The sequence below is a fragment of the Lolium perenne genome, chromosome 3 (assembly GCF_019359855.2).
Source record: "Lolium perenne isolate Kyuss_39 chromosome 3, Kyuss_2.0, whole genome shotgun sequence".
In the NCBI taxonomy this organism is placed as follows: Eukaryota; Viridiplantae; Streptophyta; class Magnoliopsida; order Poales; family Poaceae; genus Lolium; species Lolium perenne.
The window spans coordinates 272,907,292-272,930,019 of record NC_067246.2 but is presented as its reverse complement, the minus strand read 5'-3'; the positions used below and the strand labels follow the sequence as shown (position 1 = coordinate 272,930,019).

Genomic DNA, 22,728 nt, shown 5'->3' with positions numbered 1-22,728 from the left:
GAAATGGAAAGATAAAGCGGGCAAAAGAACCGTGATGGTGGTCACTAGTCTGCCCTAGTCCTTGGCTCCCTCCACTGCTCCTCAGCAACACAAGTTGGAAGAAAAGAGGTACGCCGCAGCTGTGCTGTCTAACTGTTGGTAACAATGTGGCCTAGTTGTCTAAGTGGAGGCTGAGCTACATGTAGCTATTTATTTTTAAACACTTAAAATTTGTATTTCAAAGTTTTTTAAAAAACTGATTTTTTTTGTAGAGGCAGCCAATGATGTATATTATGAACATGAAAATCTCAGTAAACTCGTCCATATTCTAGGCTACACAAAAATAACAAATTCTGAAAAATTATATAGTCTATAGATGTGCATTATTCACTATAAAAATTCGTCAGATTTTATCAATTTCGTCTAGCCTAGAATACAACTTAGTTCGCATTGGAATTTTATATCATTATAGCATACATTATTGGTTTGTTTCAGATTTTTTTAAATTTAAAATATAAAATCTGAGTGTTTGCAAATAAAAAGTTAGTGCAGCTTAGCATCTGTTTTGAATTTCGCTTGCTAAAGCTCGTTTTCTCTCCCTCCACAAGCTGCGAAGAAAATCAGTGCTCTGAAACTATTGGTAACAATAGGTAACAATGCGTAGTTGTCACTGCCAAAGCTTGTGATCGTGGTAGGTCAACTTTACCTTAAAAGGCTTAAAGCTCGTGCGGTACAGTAGATGCCTCTTGTTGGATAGACCAAATTGAGTATGCAATTTTTTGGTTGTTGTATGTGTATCATTGCCTTTGAAACCATATATGAAAAGCTGTCCGTGAATACTCCATAGGAAGCTGTCCCTCCCAGTTTTGATTACGCAATGCTTTTCGCAATCATTTTTGGAAGAAAAAAGAGATAAACTAGGGCAAGAGCTGATTCATGACAAGCAGACAGACTGCAGGCCATGAAATGAATGCGCTCTGCATTAAGAATTGCCACTTGTAAAACGAGATGTGAGATGTTCGTCCTTTTTCTTTTCCAGAAAGACGAAAGCTACTCTTGAAATAGATAGAAATGGGACGAAGGAAAGATAAAGCCGGCAATTCTGCACAGCTCTTTCGTCCTGAACATCTGAAGCACAAGAGAGCCGTGGCGGTGGTCACTACTCGCTGCAGCAGGCGCGACAATCACGCGAAACAAGTCGGGGAAAGGGCGTCGCGACGCAACGCTCTGTGCAGTGAGCAGACATGCCTGCGCCATCGTTTTCCTCTCGGTGTAGACAGTTCTGCCCTCGTCTTTGACTTGAGTTCTTATCATAAAGCTATCACTTTTATGCGAAATGTTAGAAAAACTAGCATTTCACATTTTTGGGACTTCGGTGTCAGTTTGCCTTGCTACGCATAACACTGGCTCGGTTGGTTGCTAATCGTGTCAAGGAGGCGCCTGCTCCCCTTCTTGAAGAGGTGACAAGTCCAAGTTGTTGACGCGTTGGTGATTCTTTGGAATCGGCGGAGACTTGTTCTTCTGGTGGGAGTTTGTCAGCTGCATGCTTCGTTTCCGCTTGGATCCGCCGAGCCAAATTCATTCATCAGTGGTTGAGGAGAACATCTCCATAGTTGTTATTTTCGTCGTGGCAGCCCCCGTCAGTCGCCGCAGCTTGTTGTGTCGTGTGTATATAAGAGTGAGTGCTTAGATGAGATCTTAGCTCCGATACTGTAGATCATGCGAGAGCTACATGAGTTATGTAGGGAAGTGAGGTCCGACTCACACGAGATCCCCGGCTATGGCTTCTTCGCCGAGTCAAGCACTAGGCTTTGAGAGGAGTGATGTTGTTGAAGCTGCGGTCTCTCTCGCTCGAGACTGGCACGTGGTTTCTATTGGTGATCGGGTTGAGCTGTCGTCGCAATAGAGACATACCACCTTAGTTGTTGCCTACCTTAGATCCACAGTTGATTTATAGGTCCCAAAAAAAAGTCATGGCATGTCTTTCTCGGCGCGGTGTTAGAGTGTCTTTTTGGAGTATACGTGTGTGTTGCCTTGTGGTCTCTTGTTTTTGGTAGAGTGGTCTCTTGTTGCCTTGTGGCCATAATTTCTTAAAACATAAAAATATAAGGTTTTAAAATTTTCAAAAAGATAAAAGTGGAGGGAGCACTGGTACCCATGTGCACCAAATCCCTGTCGAGTTTTCGCTATAAATGCTAGTACAGATTTGGTGTGCAACACAAGCTGAGAAAGGGGGAAAAAATCAGTGCTCTGCAGCTCCGCTCTGAAAACTGTTGGTAAGCAATGTGCGTGGTTGTCATCGCCAAAGCTTGGGCCTGTGGACCGTGGCAGGCCAGCTTTACCTGAAAGGCTAAAGCTCGTGTGGTAATTAAATCGGACATGGCGTTCTCATGGGTGGTTGATCACGCCTTGTCTTGTCCCCGAAGAAATGGCATTGGCATGGTTGGGGTAAAACCTCGAGCGCGTTCTGCGCTGTGTGCAGTACGCTGTACGGCGCGCAATGTGAAGCAGGAACCGTGTTTCTTCCTCGCCGTTCGTTCCTGCAGTGGTAAATTCGTGAGGGACAGTGGTACTAGCGTGCGATTAGCCGATTACACGCCGCCTCACTCTTGGTCCGTGAATGGTCACGCCACCATGGCGTCTTCACACGTACTACCATTTCATTTCATTGTCATCCCCAGGGCAGCTGGTCCTCCATGCATGGACCAGGGGCAGCTAGCGCACTTGATCTGAACTGATAAGGGCATCTCCAACGCGGTCACCCAAACCCAAAAACGGACGTCAGATTGATCCGTTTGGGTAAAACCTGCTCCTAACGGGCGGACCCATATTAAAAACGGACTGCTGTGGTGTCCGGCACGATCCATAGCTGGCCCAAATTTGGGAGCGATTTGGGGCGAGCCGGACGCGTGCGGGCGTCTCTGGTCATCCGCGCGTGTCCTCCCAAACCCCACATGTCAGCCACACTAGTTAATTCACGCAGACTCCCACAGCCTTCTCTCTCCTCTGTCATTCTCTTTCTTTTTCTGCCATTGATGTTGGCTTTGCTTCCCACCGGAATAGGGCTCGCCGGCCAACCGCCGCCGTCGAGCTCGCGTGGAGGCTCCCCGCTAAACACGACTCCTTTTTTTCGTCCATGCCGGAGGTCGCCGCGGCTGAAACGGAGCCGTGCCGCCGCCCGCGCTGAGCCAGGCCGCGCGAGCACCTGCACGCCGGGCGCGTAGCGACGCCGCCCGTGCCGCATGCCGGAGACGGCGCAAGACGGCGCCCCTGCTTTGCCAAGCCGCCCCGCGCGCCTCCGTCCTCTTCTCAGGCTGCACGCCTCGCTCACGCCCCTCGCCCTCTTCTCAGGCCCGCGGCGGCGACCGAGGGCGTCGGGGCAGCCTCACCAAGAGCGCCGGCTGCGCGGCCGAAGGCGATCGATGGCGTCGGGGACGCGCGGCGTCCTCGGCGGCGCACGGAGCGCCGCGCGACGACGGGCGGAGATGGCGGAGATGGGCGGAGCGGCGCCGCGACGACGCCCGCAAGAACGGAAGGCGGAGCGGCGGCCGACGCGGCTTGGAGCCGACGCGCCGCTCGGCCTTTGCGCCGCGGCGGCGGAGATGGGCGGAGCAACGCCCGCGACGACGCCCGCAAACGGAAGGCGGAGCGGCGGGCACTACGAAGTGGGCGGCGCGGCCGCGTCGGCGACGGGCGGAGGCGGGCTCTGGCGCGTGCGGGGCGGAGGTCGCACAGGCGGGCCGGAGCTCGTCGGTGTGCTCCCGCGCGAGGCGCTCGTCCGGCCGAGGTCGCCGTGCTGCGCGTGGCGAGGGGCTCGTCGGCCAAGGTGGCCTCTGCCTGCCACGCGTGCGTGTTGGCGCGGAGGTCGCCGGGCCAGGGACGGAGGACGCCAGACCAGGGCTCGACGGGGCGGAGTTGGCTGGGGCTGGTTGTTGCCCAACTAGTACTAGTGTGGCTAGAGAAGATGAACAGTAATTTGGGTCTCATTGCGCGTTGGGGAACAAAAAAAAGGAACGGACGTCCTCATCTATCCGTATCTCCGGAGGCCGACCCAAACAGCCAAAATCGGACGACCGAACGCGTCCGTTTGGATCGTAGCGTTGGAGATGCCCTAAATCGCCGTCCGGAGAAATGCAAAGTAAAGCAATTAACGTTCCGGTGATACTCTCTGTCGGAGAACAGTTTATTTAGCTGAAGGACCATTGACCTGTCCTCAGCTAGCGAGGATCAGAGAGGACCACCGGTAAACATACACAGGACGCAGGAAGATCGAACAAGACGGCGCAAGCTGCCGCTGCGCGGTAGTACATGCATGGTCCACGGCGGGCGTGATGAGTTTGGCCCGTGATGGAGTGTCAGGAAACGATCAGGTCGGTCATCAGGTGGACGTATAGTCGTATAGACAGCTGCCGCCTATCCCGTGGCACGGCTAGGCAGCGTCGTTCCTCCGTGTTCCCGCCGGACCACCGAATATATTCGACCGGAAACGCGATGCGCCGTCGTCGCCACGGCAGAGCAGGCGCACGCGGTCGAGTCGGAACAAATCTCGCACGCCCGGGAATCTTGATCCGGTTCGCCGGAGACTTGGCCCGGGTTCACGGGCGCACGCATCCAACCGGTTGGACCTGGCAGAGAGACAGGGCAACGACCCGGAACTAGCTAGGCCCGGCACGAGGCACAGCAACTCCTTATCACAATGTCACGTGCCGTCATTGGTCGTGACACTTGGCAGTATACCACCGTTCTGTAAGATGAGTAGAAATTAAGCATGCATAATTTAACCAAATTGACAAACTAACGAGGCTACAACACTATGGGTGTGACTACAGCTGCCGGTAACAAACTTCGTTTTTCGGTAGAATGATGTCATCGAGTCTCGGTTGAACCCATATTGCAACTCTCCTCTAACATGGATCACGAAGCAACTCGGTAACCGGTTTTCGTAGCTGCAATCTCACTTCATGTGCAACCGAACCTCCCTCCTAAACTGAAAATATATCAACCAAGTGCAAGAATCACAATGCAAATCTGACAATCGCATGTGTCTACTAAGCATGAACTTTGCTCTCGGTCTACCGAGAATTACAAGTTCCAGTATGAAAAACATGTCAGATTTGGCATGGTGAGTGCTGATACTCTTTGTAAACATTTGTTTAGAGTTACCATCGTTTAAATTTTTGGAGAAAAAGGTCCCTAACTGCTACACCGTGGACCCGAGAATCCTAAGCACATTGCTGTCTAGTGGCACGTACGTCCACAATATGGGGAGATTTCTGTGCTCAAACCGGCCTTTATCTAGGCAGTCGATTGCTATTTTTTCAGTAAAAAGCGTTTTGTACTCCGTATTATACTTTTAAAAGATTATAAAGAGTTCACCTGGCTTTTTTATACATGATATACGGAGTATATGACCGCTGACAGCAGTGGGCCCATGGCGCCCAACGGTTACCTGTAACCTCCTCCACCGTCCCACGCAGCATGCATGCACTGTTCTCCAATTGTAAAACATGCATCAGCAGAGCCGAATTTAAGACATTCTTCCGTGACCTAAGACTAGTCACAATGGGAGTATCATAGGTAGTATCATGCATGCCATGTAAGCAAAAATCTTATGTGGCACATCAATTAATGAGGAGAGAGGTGAGAGTAGTATCATAGGTAGATACAGTATCATAGCACGTAAAACTAAAAGTTTTAGTAGCAAACACATCATGTACACATATTTGCATTGAGATTCTACAAAACATTAAATAGGATGGAACTATGATACTAAATTACGATACTTATCGATCAGGGTGTTGTATCATAAAGAGATTACACGTATTTATATCTTGATACGATACTTCCCATTGTGACTAGTCTAACCCCTGATCTCGTCGAATCATCGTCTCCAGTTTAGAGGAAAAACAACACAAAAGCGAGCTGGTGGTTCACTGGTTCGCTGCATGCGGCGAGTGTGTACAGGTGCTAGGAGACGGGAGGAATCTCTGCCGATGGGGCACTCATGGCGAGGCAATTCACCCACATCGAGTTCGACCTCTGACTCCATTTTTTTTTTCTGAAAGCAAAAAAAAAAAAAAGGAACAAGTCCACATTCACGCCGTACAATTTGCCGGCCGGACCGGACATGATTAGGGGCAAAGATTGGAAACGAGAAGAGGAGGCGGAAATCTTTGACCCTAATTTTTAAACATTTTTACATTTCGCCGTGCCGGGCTAGCTAGCCTAGCACGTAGCGGCCGAGCCAGGTCGGAGTATCCGCGATCTCCGCCGGAGTGCCGGTGAGCGGGCAGAACGGTGGCCGACTGTACGAGCGAGCGACGCCCGGCCGGCCCTATCAGTACGTACTGTCATGGTCATTATCATCTTCCTCCCAGGGAAAGCCATGGTCTCCATGGAGTGTCCCGATTTTCTGGTTGCCGCTCAGGACCACATCGGAGAAATATATGACGTACCAACCCCGACACTACGCGTTGCTCGCATGCTTGACCGCTTGCAGCCCGCGCTCTCAGCACCAGCAGGCCAGGACCCAGCTACAACAACTCTCTTCAACTTATTTATCTTCCCGGGTAAAAAAACACCTGCAATTTTTGAGTTGTAATGCCCCGTGAGTAGGGATGCAAATGGAGCGTCGTGAAGATTCTGACATTTTCATGGAAACCGGAAACGGAATAGACATATGTAAAACTTTACGGAACGGAAATGGCCTGCCAATGTTGTTGCTCACACCTTAGCAAAGGAGGGATGCGGCTTAGAATTTAATATAACTTGGTTTCTTGTTTCCCCAGATTGTATTAAGGGCATGCTTGCCTGTGACATGTTAGCTGTGTTAGACGTATATATCTGTATATTGTAGTTTTCCCATATGTTAGGGGGCTTTCTGCATATGTGCACCTGTACATGTACTATATATTGTGGTCTTTGGCCTCCTGGTAATACAACAAGCATATTGCCCTAACATGGTATCAGAGCAAGACAAAGAAGGAATCACCAGGAATTTAAAACACCACGACGCATAAATTAATTCACAGGAATTAGATGAGAATAACAGGACGCGCATCTCCTCCTCCTCCTAGTCCTGGTACGCCCCCTTCGGCGACATCCTCTCCTCCGTCTAGTCCACCTAGTATTCCTCGTTCTCCGGCTTCGGATCCTTCTGATGCTGTCCCTTCTTCCGCTTCTTCTGATGAATTGTCCTCTGCTGATGACCTTCCCCCTTCACGGCCTGTCCGTCAGCGTCGTGCTCCAGCTCGTTACTCTCCTAGTCAGTATGGTCTCTCTGTCGTTTTCGAGCCGACTTCTTATCGGGATGCCGAGCGTCATCCTGAATGGCAGCTTGCCATGGCTGAGGAGATCGCTGCGCTTGAGCGCACTGGCACTTGGGATCTTGTTTCTCCGCCTTCTGGTGTTCGTCCTATCACGTGTAAGTGGGTCTATAAAATTAAGACTCGCTCTGATGGATCTCTTGAGCGCTATAAAGAGCGTCTTGTGGCTCGTGGCTTTCAGCAGGAGCACGGCCGTGACTATGATGAGACTTTTGCCCCTGTGGCTCATATGACTACTGTGCGTACCCTTCTTGCTGTTGCTTCTGTTCGCCGCTGGTCTGTCTCCCAGCTTGATGTTCAGAATGCTTTTCTTAATGGCGAGTTGAGTGAGGAGGTTTACATGCAGCCTCCTCCTGGGTATTCTGTTCCCGATGAGATGGTTTGTCGTCTTCGACGTTCTCTCTATGGTCTCAAACAGGCCCCTCGTGCCTGGTTTGAGCGCTTCGCCTCTGTGGTGACTGCTGCTGGTTTCTCTCCTAGTCTTCATGATCCAGCACTTTTCGTTCACACTTCTCCTCGTGGACGTACTCTTCTTCTTCTCTATGTTGATGATATGATCATTACTGGTGATGATCCTGAGTATATTTCCTTCGTCAAGGCTCGTCTTCGTGATCAGTTTCTTATGACTGATCTTGGTCCTCTTCGCTATTTTCTTGGCATTGAGGTTTCCTCCACTTCCGATGGCTTTTCTATCTCTCAGGAAAAGTACATTCATGATCTTCTTGCTCGTGCTGCTCTTGGGGATGAGCGCACAGTCGATACTCCTATGGAGCTTAATGTTAAGCTTCGTCCTACTGATGGTGATCCTCTTCCTGATCCCACCCGTTATCGCCATCTTGTTGGGAGTCTTGTTTTTCGTGCTGTCACTCGTCCGGCTATGTCTTATCCTGTTAATAGTCTGAGTCAGTTTTTTTCATCTACAACCACGGTTCACAAAAGTCATCACTTCCGTGTACTACGTTTTCTTCGTGGCACGATCACTCGTCGCCTTTTCTTTCCCGTTCCGGCTCTCTCCGGCTCCGGTGCTATTCGGATGCTACGTGGGCGAGTGATCCTACGGATCGTCGTTCGCTTCGCTTCTTGTGTGTTTCTTGGTGGTTCCCTTGTTGCTTGGAAGACGAAGAAACAGGTCGCAGTTTCCCGTTCGAGTGTTGAGGCTGTGTTGCGGGCTATGGCTTTGTTGATTGCTGAGGTGACTTGGTTACGGTGGTTGCTTGCAGATTTTGGGGTCTCTGTTACGACACCCACTCCACTTTTGTCTGACAGTACAGGTGCTATCAGTATTGCACGTGATCCGGTCAAGCATGAGCTGACCAAGCATATCGGTGTTGATGCTTTTTACACACGTGCAGAGGTGCAAGATGATGTTGTTGCGGTTCATTATGTGCCTTCAGATTTGCAGTTGGCGGATTTCTTTACGAATGCACAGACTCGAGCGCAGCATGATTTCTTACTCTCCAAACTCAGTGTTGTGGATCCACCATGAGTTTGCGGGGGGGTTAGATGTATATATCTGTATATTGTAGTTTCTCATATGTTAGGGGGCTTTCTGCATATGTGCACCTATACATGTACTATATATTGTGGCATTTGGCCTCCTGGTAATACAACAAGCATATTGCCCTAACAAGCTGATTAATAAAGCCGTGACAATTCCCTCCTCAAAAAAAAAATTAAGGATGGCGATGGGTAGGCTATGGGTATTGAGAGAATGATTAGTGGATTCAAATTTCTAGCAATACCTACGGATGTTAAGTTTTAACCACACTCATACCCAACATGCATCTGTACCCGTAATTCTTAACTTCTCATGCAATAACAGGAAGTTGAGTATATGAAACTCATCAAAATTTAGAAATCACGGTCTCATTATCATAACTCATAATTTGCCAAGAATAGATGAATCAAACGACAAATTGACAATTGATGACAACTTAACATAAGTTTAACTCAATAAATGGGTTATTCAGCTGCATCGGTCCACTTGTAAGTGTAAACGGCTAAGGTATGTCCCGTGACTTAACGGGTATGTACTGCTTATGCGGGTATTGTACCCGCACTTGTGGATAAATTGTCATCCTTACTGCTAATATTTCATCTAAATGAGGCAAGTAGACGATGAATACTGCTCCATTCATTTCATACGTTTTTCTAAATCGTGATTGCATTTTAGGTTAAAACTAGAAACACGGAGGGAGTAGCCTACATAATATCGTGTGTGGAAAACAAGTGTATGTGCCTTAGTGCAAAAACTGCAATGTGAGTGCATCGCGAGCTTCGTGTACATCTCCGTCTTGACCATTACAAAAGCGGCACGGCAGGCGGACCATGATTTTAGGGTTTGGATCCGTGAAACTGTTGATGATGATTCCTAGACGTGCACTTTTGAAACAGAGATTACTCAGAATCATGAGTTGCATGCGAAGACTGAAGGTCTGAAACACACATTTTTATATAGACATGCTTGGCCTTGTGTTGGCACACTTTTCGAGCTGTTTAAGCTGGGATTGGTGCCGGCAAGCAATCTAGGGTCACAAGATTACTTGCTGCTGCTACTAATATACTTAATGAGCTAGCAGTATGGAACATGAATAATCTGCGATTTCTCATTGAAGAAACAATTTCATGCTCTAATTGAGTCAACAAAATTTACCCTAAAAAATAATATTAAAGGATTGCAATCATAGAAACTGAAATACCATGAAGAAATTTTACATTAGTCGTGCCTAAAGAAACCCTAGCGGCCACACAACCCTCTTCCTCGCATACGGTTTACGTCGGTCTTCCTTCCCTTCAAGAGCCGGTCTCAATGCTAGATGACGTGGGAGACCATGGACTTTCACGCCCATGGAGAGTCTTTGACTACTTTGTGAGGATTTTGTGTCCTCTTGTCGTTTGCACTGATGGTAGAGGTGACGGTGAAGTTAACAAGGGTGTGCTTTGTAGCTCGCACTGTGGTAGGTAGAGAATATGGGTTGAGAAAAATGTTTTTTGGGCTACCAAACAATAGGATCCAAAAAAGGTCGGCCCGACACGAACCTTAAAGCACTCCAGGAGGCCTCCGGGCCAGGCTCCACTACTACTTCGCCGAAGCGGCAGTTCCTCCACGGTTAGACCCGTGCGGGAGGAAAAGGGGAGAAGATTCCCCTTGTTTTCAATGAGAGGTGTTGGACCTCACACGACATGCTTAAAAAATCAACAAACTGGGTCGGTACCTGCTCAACCTCAGCAAGAGGTCCTTAATAATCAATTGGATTGTCATCATCTGTCGGTGCGCTGCGTTCACTCTCTATGATCATGTTGTGCATGATCACGCAAGCGTTCATCACCACCCACATCTGAGACTCCGTCCAAGTGATAGTAGGGTACCAAACAATGGAAAAACATTGTTGGAGAACACCAAAAGCCACTCGACATCCTTGCGACATGCTTCCTGACATGTCACAAAATAAGATCCTTCCCCAAAGCAGGATCTGAGATTGTCTTCAGAAATGTAGCATATTATTCGTAGATATCATCGGCTAGATAGTACCCCTTGTTGTATGTGTGGTCGTTGATTTTGAAGTTGATTGGCGGAGCATATCCCTTAGCTAGCCTTGCAAACACCGGAGAGCACCATAGCACGTTGATGTCGTTGTGAGTTCCTGCCATGCCAAAGAAAGCGTGTCAAAAGAATGGTCATAGTCAGCCACTACCTCAATTATGACACTACACTCTCCTGTGTGTCACTTGTACAACTCTTGCCAAGAAAATTTGTAGTTCTTCCAACCTTAGTGTATGTAGTCGATACTCCCGAGCATCCTAGGAAAACTTCTCGCTGCATTTTGCGCCAATATTCGAGTTGTATCATCTGCATTGGGTGCCCTCAAATAGTCTGGCCCAAACACCGCAACCACAACCCAGTAAAACTTGTAGACACACTCGAGGCATGTCGACTCCGCCATGGGCATAGTCATCGGCTGCATCTGGGGGAGCTCCATATGCAAGACAACACATAGAAGTCTAACTTTGAGGGGCCCCACAAGCCGGGACAGTCTTTCTTGCACATGAAGTATGTGTCATACTCCCTGACGCCTAACACAACCTTCACGAACAAATCCCTGTTCATCCTAAATCGGCGGCGAAAATCCTTGGGCGTATGTGTTGAGTCGTCGGCGAAATAGTCGGAGTCAAGCAATGCGTCGGCTTGCCGATGTCGGTCCTTATTCGGCGCTTTCCCAACCCTTGAACCGACATGCCAAGGGACGACGAGTATGTGCTGGTGAAGGTGGAGAAGGTTGGTCAACATAAACAATTGTTTTTGCCACTCAGCGGTGGCATTGACTTCGTCCTTGATGAACAACTGCACCATCATCTCGTCGTCGCTGTCCATCGCGGCAATCCACCGAACACCGTGTGGGCGGTGGCCAACGGGGGAACCGTTAATACTGACAATAGGTTCGGCAAAAACGGTGGTGGGAGATGGCAGAGGTGTCGACGGTGGCTGTGTGCGGGCAGATGTCACGCATGGGGGAGGCGGTGGCGACAACGATGATAGCCATTCAGAGGGACGGGAGGCGGACCGGGAGTGATGGAGCTGGTGGAGAATGGGCGGGTTTGGCCGCCAAGAGAGTCTCGCGGGGCGAAATCCTACGTTGACGGGAGTGCCGGTGCCCCCAACTCAGCCTTCTACACAAAGGCTGACATTAGGCCTGGAATCAAAACTCGAAACTCGCGACTCGGCTCGCCACGACTCGAACTCGGTGTATAACGAGCCGACCTGAATTTTAAATTTTGTCGTTAAATGAGTTCAAGCTAAACGAGCCGAGTTCATCAAACTCGCTAGTAGCTCATTTAGATCGGTAAAAATAAATAGTAGGTTGTATAATCTGGCGAAACAAATTAATCTAGCCTGAAATGAACAAGTAGTGTCGTGTTGGCTGATACGTCTCAAACGTATCTATAATTTTTGATGCTACATGCTTGTTTTACACCAATTTTGTATATGTTTTACTCATAGTTCGTTGCACTTTTATACACTTTCCGACAATAACCTATTAGCAAGATGCCACAGTGCCAGTTTCCTGTTTTCTGCTGTTTTTGTATTTCAGAAAAGTTGTACATGAAATATTCTCGAAATTGGACGAAACAAAAAGCCGAAGTCAATATTTTACCGTAACGAAGACAGAGTCCATAGGGGAGACGAAGAGGAGCCACAGGGGGGCCAAACCACCCCTTGGCGCGGCCAGGCCTGGGCCCGCGCCAAGGCATGGTCTGGCCCACCCAGGTGGCCACCGACATCGCCCCTCCGCCTATTTATTGACGATCTTGGGAAAACCCTGGATACTCGAGCCTCCATCCATGAGAAGTTCCGTCGCGGCCGCCATCGCAGAACCCATCTCGGGGGGTTCTGAAGCTCTTCTCGGCACCCTGCCAGAGGGGGAAATCATCGCCGGAGGCATCTACATCGTCATGCCCGCTTCCGAAGTGATGCGTGAGTAGTTCATCCCTGGACTATGGGTCCATAGCTGTAGCTAGATGGTTGTCTTCTCCAATTTGTGCTTCATGTTTAGATCTTGTGAGCTGCCCTACATGATCAAGATCATCCTTATGTAATCCTACATGTTGTGTTTGCTGGGATCCGATGAATATTGTATACTATGTTGAGGTCGATTATATATTTATGTCATATGTTATTTGTGATCTTGCATGCTCTGGCCAAGTAGATGCTTGTGACTCCAAGAGGGGGTATTTATGCTCGATAGTAGGTTCATGCCTCTAGTTTTCTGGAAGAGTGACAATAACTTCTAAGATTGTAGATGTGATGTTGCAGTAGGGAGAAAATAACAATGTTTTATCCAAGGGTAATTTTATTGTTTACTTTACACAATTGCTTAATGCGTTAATCTGTTGCTTGCAACTTAATACTGAAAGGGGTTCGGACGGTAACCGGAAGGTGGATTATTAGTCATAGACCCGTTGAATTACGGTCTATGTATTATGCTGTAATACCCAAACGAATCTCATAGTAATCATCATGTCAGGTATGGTCGATATTCTGTCAATTGCCCAGCTGTAATTTGTTCACCCAACATGCTATTTATCTTTATGGAGAGACACCTCTAGTGAACTGTGGACCCCGGTCCTTTCCTTTACACTGATAAATTCAGCAACTGCAATCATGCTCTGTTTCTTACTGCAAAACTCTATTCTCTTTAATTACTGCAAACATCTCCTTCCACTCGATACATTTAATCCTTTGTCTTCAGCAAAACTGGTGAGATTGACAACCTCACTGTAAGTTGGGGCAAAGTATTTTAGTTGTGTTGTGTGCAGGTTCCACGTTGTTGCTGACACCGGTAGTGCACCCTGCCACTAGTCAGCTAGCAACACCTTCAGAAGTCACGCATTTCTCCTACTAGTCGATTAAACTTTGGTTTCTTACTGAACAAAAACTTGCTATTGTGCTAATCATACCTTTCTCTTGGGGTTCCCCAACAGTGTAAAGTCGACGTTACGATAAGCACCATCATTGGCCCAAACTCACCATAATGGACAAGTATATTTGTGTTTTCTCGACATTACGCTCATGATATATTAATTGTTGTAGTTTATATTGTTCTGGTACCATAATTATAATGATTGTTGTGCATCATTCATGCCCAAATATTCAGAAACAATGCATTATCCGTTTTATATATTTTATTTGACAATTTTAAACGAGCTACTCGTGAGTTACTCACGAGCTTTGCGAGTCGAGCCGAGTTTCAAATTTAGACTCGATTGTTAAACGAGTCGAGTCGAGCTAACTCGATTGTTGACCGAGCTTTAGCGAGTCGAGCCGAGTTGGCTTGACTCAGCTCGGCTCGAATTCTAACCCTAGCCAACATGGGATTGCCGGTAATTTTATTGGACTCCAAATTATAGGTTTATTGGACACGTCGGTACGAGCTTAAAAATAAACCAGCCTAAATCGCTATTGAGGTTATCATCTTTTTCATCTTCTTCTGCGAGTTATTCGTCTTCAGACAAAATTGTACTCCGAGAAAACTAGGCCGAACAGCTGGTAAGGGCATGCCCAATGCATAGCCCCAGGGGTGTTGCCTCACAGCTTTATCTTGGTTCGGGTGGTCCAAATTAGGTTCGGATAAGGAGGCAGCCTCTTCATCAGGAGGTAGCCTCTTCAGCCATAAAGTGAAAACTGAGTGAAAATGTGAGAGAGAAAGAGAAAAACCAAAACAGCAATGGAGGCAGCTGTCCAACTAGGCTTGGATAAAACTTTTGACATATGCATGCCATGTTATGGTCTCATTAATATGTCTTTCTCTCAAAAGCTGATTTAGTTTTTCTCTTTCTCTCTCACATTTTTACCCAGTTTTCACTTTATGGCTGAAGAGGTTGTCTCCTGATGAAGAAGCTGCCTCCTTATCCGAACCTAATTTGGACCACCCGAACCAAGATAAAGCTGCGAGGCAGCACCCCTGGTGCTATGCATTGGGCATGCCCTAATCACTCTCCACAGTCTAGAGGCAGTAGAAAACCGAGGTCTCTCCCTCTCCCAAGTTTCCTTCCTGGAACGCTGAGCTACCTCGCCCCTTTCACACAAGCTGACGTGCACACACCTAGGAGGCTTTGCTGGTGCAGTGGTCACTTCTTTACCCTCGCACGCAGAGTCTTTATTGTGTGTGCTTCCTCCTTGTGCAGCCAGCCGCACTGCACGACACTACCGAGACTCAGACTCGGGCACGGCTTAAAAGCGCACACCTCCTCCGCCCTCGCCGCCATTATTGTGCCGCGTGCAACACCGGCACTGCTCCACCTCGCCCAAAGGTTGTCCCTTCCCGTGCTAGTAGTCCCCATGGACGGGCGCAGCTAGTCTTCCCTGCCGGTTCTTGGTCTCCCTCCGGAGTCTGCGGCGGCGAGGTGCGCTCTGACCTCTGAGGCAATGGGGGCGGCGCGGAGGGAGCGATGCGCTGCTCCCTTCCTGTGGGTGCCGGTTCTTGTGGTGCTGCTGTTGCTGGGCGGCGGCGGCGGGGTCGTCCGCGCCTTGGAGGAGGGTGCCGCGGTTTACATTGTGACCATGAAGCAGGCGGCGGCGTCCCACAAGCGCCTCGACTTGGAGAGGTCTGGGGGCACCAGCGTTGCGGCCGCTGGCGGCGGCGGCGGGGATACTCCGGCCACCAGCGTTCTCAGGAAGCCCAGGTGCGGGCCACTCTTAGCAAACATTTCCCCGCTTGTTTTGGGTCCATATGGCTTTGTCAATTTCCCCCTTTTTACAGTTGCCGTGCTAGATTTCACAGTTTTACCCTTAAACGTGAAATTTTCTTCCCCAGTTCAAGGTTTTAGCTCGTTTTTGGGTGGTTTTGGGCCGACTTGATTGTGCTATTAGCATTACTCAGAATCTCAGATGATTGGTGTTACTGAGATTCCTAGTATTTCTTTATCTGCGGACAGGCTTCTATGCATTGTAATTCGTAGCTGAAATTCATTATCTTTTTTTATCGGTACTAGACTTTATGGCCTCCTTTGACATCAATAGATGGTTTGAAGTTGGACTGATGTACTAGAAAGATTAGTGTTTCAACTAAATGTTTCATTAGACTGCAGACTCCCAAGCTATAAAACTATAGTGTATCCTTTATGTGGAACAATTGGCTAATGCAGTCACCTTAACATACTGTTTGTACTTACTTACAAACCAGTACATTTATACCAGTTACCACCAAACCAGTACATTTTCCTAGAAATTCATGTTAGATTGAGTTTGTTCTCTGTCATAACAGTCAAAATTTTCACACCAGAAAAAAAGGAAAAAGAAAGCCAATCTCTACCTTTATCTACTTGTGTAGTAATTTGTTTGGGCTAAAGATGGTATATTTTCTGAACATTAATGTTGATTTAGCTTTTAATCTGTTAAGGCCCAGCAGTCTTTCTTTTTCATGCAATACTGTATCTGCTTTCTTCCTCACACTGATATTAACCTGGTTATGCAGGCATGGTTCATCCAAACCTCTGAATTATGGCTCATACCTTGTTCACCTTCATAATTCTCTCTTGAAGAAGACACTAAGAGGAGAGCACTATATAAAGTTGTACAGTTACAACTACTTGATTAATGGTTTTGCTGTTGTCCTCACTCCTCAGCAGGTATCCAATTTTGTGCGTTTGTTCCTTGCGCTATTTCTGCACTATTATGATATGATCCTTGTAGCATCTTGTTATTACTTATGAGTCACTTGTCAAAGAAAACAGCATCAAATGTCTTGCAAACTTTTGATTATTGCATGATGCCAATATTGCCAGATAAGGAAATTTATGGAAATATGAACTGTTGAACATTGATAATCACTGGTAGTTTTTTTCTCTTGCACCTTGTTAGCTGTTACCCCTCCTTTCTCATTTATTATCTGTTTTCAAGAACTTGTAGAAGATTGCTTATTTACTTATTTCTTGTCTATATTTTAACTGGTTGTCTGCTTGCATCAAAAGGCAGAGAAGCTATATAGGAGAAAAGAAGTGGCAAACATGATATTGGATTTCTCTGTTAGGACCGCAACTACATATACCCCTGAGTTCCTTGGCCTGCCACAGGGTGCATGGGTGCAAGAAGGTGGTCCTCAGTGTGCTGGCCAGGGTGTTGTTATTGGCCTCATTGATACAGGAATTGATCCAAATCACCCTAGCTTTGCAGACGACTTGACAAATGATAATTATCCAGTTCCTGCTCACTATACTGGCAATTGTGAGGTTACAAATGATTTTCCATCTGGATCCTGCAACAGGAAGCTTGTCGGTGCTCGACATTTTGCAGCGTCTGCAATAACCCGAGGAGTCTTTAATGCCTCTCAAGATCTTGCTTCACCATCTGATAGTGATGGCCACGGAACGTGAGTAATACTTTCTGATTTACCCATCCCTGTTATTAATAAATAAAGAAAATACATGGTTTCTATTAGTGTGTCTGGCTGTGCACTCAGACATGCGGCTTTTTTGTTCCATGGTTGTATTCTCCAGTACCCACAGTAATTCTTGTTACTTGACTATCCAACTCTTTTAATTGTATTCATAAATTGTTTTTTAGTGCTAGACGCCGCATATCAGCGTGGTCCAACAATCCATAAATGTAGCCTTGTCTCTCTCTTCCTTTTTTGCGATGAAGCTAGCCCAGTCCTATTATGTAAGTACTCAAGTAGAGTTCAAGCTAGTAACATATTGATGCAATTAAGCTGTAAGAAATGATTTACGCATAAGTTCTGGGAGAAACAGTTCGTTACTGTTTTGTTTCCATTGTTTCTTTCTTTCAATTTGAACTCAAGTATCGCTTTCCATATGGACCAGTTGATCTCTGTACTTATCTCTCAGTTCTAAATAAAATTGCTTAACAAGTTAAGGAAAAACACTGTTGTTTTCTTATCCTAAGATTTGTGCATACAGCCACACAGCCTCCATCGCGGCTGGTAATCATGGAATTCCTGTTATTGTGGCTGGCCATCACTTTGGGAATGCAAGTGGAATGGCTCCTCGTGCACAGTAAGTCTACTACCTTTTGGTTTAGAGGTATATGTATGATTCAGTTTATTACCAAATAATATAACAAATATATTTTTCAGCATTGCTGTCTATAAAGCTCTGTACAAAGGCTTTGGAGGTTTTGCTGCTGATGTAGTGGCTGCAATAGATCAGGTAATGTCTTTTCTGCATATTGCTTATCGGGTGTAAGGACAAAGTCATTGACCCACTTTAGAATTGTGATCCTCTCAGTGAAGAAAAGATATTTTGATAATTGTCTAAAGGGCTTGAGACCCTAAAGGATCGATTATTGTAGCATGTACTAGCTAATCAAGACGGAACACCACACGAAAAAGATCTAAGCCAAGTTTACTGGATAAATCTACATTTGGAAGTCAAATTCTGTGACAAGTGTAAATGTGATGACTAAAAATCTAGTAGGCTTTGGACATATATTTATGTCGGAAGTTTACATGACATCGTTAAAACTTTGAGTGTTGTATTCTTGGCAAAGATCTGCCAACTCGGTAGAAGCATTACAAATTTTAATTAAGAAAGGTGCATTGCAGCATTGTTGACAATGAGACCCTGCATCATATTTGCAGGCAGCTGAAGATAATGTGGATGTGATCAGTTTATCTATTACCCCTAATAGGAGGCCTCCTGGATTGGCTACATTCTTTAATCCAATTGATATGGCACTAATTTCAGCTGTGAAAGCTGGCATATTTGTTGTGCAAGCTGCAGGAAATACTGGTCCTTCCCCTAAGAGCATGTCTTCATACAGTCCGTGGATTTTTACCGTAGGCGCTTCTGCTCATGACAGGGAGTATAAAAATTATGTTGTACTTGGCAACAATTTGACCATTCCAGGAGTTGGCCTTGCTCGTAAGTCCCTATTAAGTTATCTGATTATGGTATGTGTGCACAACTGCACATTGTTATCCTTTTAACCTTTCTTAAATTGCGAACGCAGCTGGAACAGATGGTGATTCCATGTACAATCTAATTGCTGCACCTCATGCACTGAAAAATTATACCAGCAGTCCTATTGAAATGTCCCTAGGGGAGTGTCAAGATTCAAGCCACCTTGATAAAGATCTGATAAGGGGAAAGATACTGGTCTGCAGCTATTCCATAAGATTTGTACTTGGCCTCTCTTCTGTGAAGCAAGCTTTAGATACAGCAAAGAATGTCAGCTCCGCAGGAGTTATATTCTACTTGGACCCTTTTGTCCTTGGTTTCCAGCTGAACCCAACTCCAATGGATATACCTGGACTTATTATACCATCATCTGATGACTCTAAGGTATTGCAGCTAATGCTCCAGCCTTCTTGTTGTAATCTTTAAAAAATACTTCGACAGTCATGTTTCAGGTCCTGCTAAACAGCTTAAGTTATCATACACTAGTTTTCGTTTTGTTGTATGAGTTTGTGGTTCTATCTTAGACTTTGTTCGGCATTGTGGTGGATTAGGATATGTCTAACCAGCTCTTGATTAATGTACGTTGGTTTAACCAACTTATTTCTACCTCAGTGGCTATTTTCCCAAAGTAGATGTTAAAATAAGTTCAGCACAACACAGTTCGGTAATCCAAACTGAGCCTTAATGTATTTCCTAGCTTATTTGAATAATGCAAATCTATCAAGAGGTTAAATATTTTAAATGCTTATCCAGTTTCCAGCGAAACCTTAGTAGACTTATCTAGTTTCTTGACTTTGGTTCATTTTAGTCCGTACACCTTTTAGTTATTGGTTTTGTTAAGCTTAATTTGCCTGGTAGTTAGGCGTATATTTTTGTTTGCTTCAAGCTTGTTTGTATGGATCGATTACTCATGTAGTCATGTGAGGCCTGATAATTTCCATTTCTTAAGGAGAATTAGGGTGCTAACATATGTGACTCAACCTTTCCAGATATTCCTAAGTTATTACAATGAGTCCCTTGTACGAGATGAAACTTCAAACAGAATTGTCAGCTTTGGCGCAGTTGCAAAAATACTAGGAGGTCTGGAGCCAAACTATGGCAGTTCTTCACCAAAAGTAATGTTTTATTCTGCTAGGGGTCCTGACCCAGAGGACAACACATTGGCCAATGCTGATATCTTGAAACCAAATCTGATTGCACCTGGCAGTTCCATCTGGGGCGCTTGGAGTTCACTTGGGTTAGATTCTGCTGAATTTACAGGTAATTTTACAGTTTACCTTGTGTTCCATTTGAAACTGAAGTTTACTTACTCAAGAGTCAAGAGCATCAAACCTATAAATTGCACGTGTTTCCATTTTTTAACCATTTCTTCCTCACTCTGTTAGGTCTACATATATGTATTCAGTAGAATAATATCTAATGAAACTGTTTTTTTTTCGTGAAATTGTGAAACATATGGGTACTAAATTGTGAACTTGATTGTTTCGTGAATGTGAAATTCTTGTAAGGTTGTTGCCCCTCCGGTTGTTGGAAGGCTGTTTTTTCTTTTGTGTGAAGGATAGCTTACATACATTGACTAGCAATTTTGCATTTTGAAATCAAAAGTTCAGGAAGTGCTGTACTGAAATTACTGATGACATTTGTATTGTTCTGTTTGGTTATTGAATTCATTAATAAGATGTTGGATTGGCATTAGACTCCGACCTAATATCGGATCTTCTATTACAATCCATAAACCATGATGGTCGTCTGATTTTACTTTTCAGGTGAAAGTTTTGCGATGCTCTCTGGAACAAGTATGGCCGCACCACACGTTGCTGGCCTTGCTGCTCTGATCAAGCAGAAGTTTCCTTCTTTCACCCCAGCAGCTATAGGTTCAGCGCTGTCTACCACTACAACTCTCAGTGACAGGCAAGGGAGCCCAATCATGTCACAGCGAACATACAGCAACCCGGACTCAACACAAACTCCAGCTACACCTTTTGACATGGGGAATGGGTTCGCCAATGCTACTGCAGCTTTGGACCCTGGACTGATATTTGATTGCAGTAAGTTAATCAGTCATTCAGCCTTTTTCATTTTTTTCTACTAGATTGGCTTTAGTTTATTTGGGATAAAATGCTACATCCGCCAATAAACTGCCGTGTGTTCCTTGAAAGTTGATACTAGCAACTGGGTTTTGACAGACACCGTTGTTAGGTCGATGTATGTCGAATTAGCCATTTATCAGAACATTAGTATGCAAATATGCAATGCCAATGGGTGCATAAGTGCAAGCCACCCTCTAGGTTCTCATTATGGCATCCTGCCCTTCAAGAGGCATTTTGTGTTCAGCAAACATAACAAGTGCCTAACGCCTTTCAAATTGTTTTTTCTTTGATAAACTACAGGTTATGACAACTACTTCTCATTTCTCTGTGGTATAAATGGTTCTGCTCCAGTAGTGACGAATTACACCGGCAGCAACTGTGGGGTCTCCACGATGACTGGAGCAGACTTAAACCTACCCTCAATCACCATAGCAGTGCTCAACCAGTCGAGAACAATAACAAGAACGGTCACCAATGTGGCATGCGACGAGAACTACACGGTCAGTTACAACGCACCTTACGGGGTGACAGTGTCCGCAGCACCTACACATTTCTTCATTCCCAGCGGACAGGAGCAGGTCGTGACCTTCGTTGTGAATGCCACCATGAACAACTCTTCCGCGAGCTTTGGGTTTGTTGGATTCTATGGCGACAGGGGTCACCAGGCGATCATTCCATTTTCGGTCATGTCCAAGGTCGTGTACAGTTCCTGATCACTGATAATCTGACGCCATCCTATGGAATGGTGACCTGACTGATCCAGTATACGCAGCGGCGACTTGACTTGTGGCTAGAATGACCAGAATTTATTTAGTTGTTCTTCTTGTCAGGATTATTTAGTTGTTCTTTTTGTCAGGGTTATTTAGTTGTACATTTTGAAGCATGTCTATGTAAGTAGATGAGTGGGTGAACAATAACTGTAAAGAGAATTTACTAATACGCCCCTCTTTTGACGAATGAGAAATCATTTCCGCAAAAGTATATCGCTCGCCACCTGCACTAATGCTAGCACTACTATATTTGCGTACCAGAAGTTATTGCTTTTGCGTCTGATGACATCTTGTTGTGTTTGCAAAGCATGCTATGGTGGATTTGTGTTGGATATTACATATATAAAACATTTCAGAAGCAGTCACCAAAGGGGTGGTGGCGCAGTTGGCTAGCGCGTAGGTCTCATAGCTAAATGCGAGTGATCCTGAGGTTGCGAGTTCGAGCCTCTCTCACCCCATTTGCAAAGTTGATGATGAAATGCTCCCGTGACAACTTGGGTCGTCACACTCGTCTGATCCAGATGAGATGAGCTAAACTGAACTTTGTTACTACTTTTTTATGTTTTCATCTCGTCATGTAGAAACTTACCCATGTAAGTTTTTGCAAATAATATGACCACCAACCTGCAAAAATCACAAGCTTCATCTCTTTCTAGTAATCCAGAGGAACCTAGCGAACTAGTTTGAAAAATGATGATAATAAATGAAAAAGATATTAGTATGTACATACACAAATATGATGTCACTGGTTGAATTGAACTTAACACAAATCACACTTTTTATTTAGTTCTACAAAAATACTAAACAGGAAAACAATATGCATGCATCCGTCACGTAGAAACTTACCCATGTAAGTTTTTGCAAATAATATGACCACCAACCTTTGCAAAAATCACAAAATGGATTTCTCCAACACAAATATGTAACTGAACTTTGTTACTACTTTTTTATGTTTTCATCTCGTCATGTAGAAACTTACCCATGTAAGTTTTTGCAAATAATATGACCACCAACCTGCAAAAATCACAAGCTTCATCTCTTTCTAGTAATCCAGAGGAACCTAGCGAACTAGTTTGAAAAATGATGATAATAAATGAAAAAGATATTAGTATGTACATACACAAATATGATGTCACTGGTTGAATTGAACTT

The 22,728-nt window shown here is 45.6% G+C and overlaps 1 protein-coding gene across 1 annotated transcript; it reads left to right on the top strand.

Annotated features, from left to right (window-relative positions):
- The first annotated feature begins 14,991 nt into the window (after window positions 1-14,991).
- On the top strand, window positions 14,992-21,787 carry LOC127344524 (subtilisin-like protease SBT2.3). The gene is made up of 10 exons (XM_051370823.2): window positions 14,992-15,485; window positions 16,277-16,430; window positions 16,773-17,170; window positions 17,718-17,813; window positions 17,894-17,966; window positions 18,398-18,680; window positions 18,769-19,100; window positions 19,706-19,976; window positions 20,483-20,764; window positions 21,107-21,787. The coding sequence occupies exons 1-10, from the start codon at window positions 15,229-15,231 to the stop codon at window positions 21,517-21,519; spliced, it is 2,559 nt and encodes an 852-aa protein (XP_051226783.1). The 5' UTR covers window positions 14,992-15,228; the 3' UTR covers window positions 21,520-21,787.
- Window positions 21,788-22,728: the final 941 nt, after the last annotated feature.

What these genes read in the sequence shown, in the direction of transcription:
- LOC127344524 (XM_051370823.2), top strand. Translation starts at nt 15,229, where the DNA reads ATGGGGGCGGCGCGGAGGGAGCGATGCGCTGCTCCCTTCCTGTGGGTG. An exon ending in GATAGTGATGGCCACGGAAC is followed by an intron (nt 17,171 to 17,717) that starts GTGAGTAATACT and finishes TTGTGCATACAG; the next exon opens with CCACACAGCCTCCATCGCGG. An exon ending in CATCATCTGATGACTCTAAG is followed by an intron (nt 19,101 to 19,705) that starts GTATTGCAGCTA and finishes CAACCTTTCCAG; the next exon opens with ATATTCCTAAGTTATTACAA.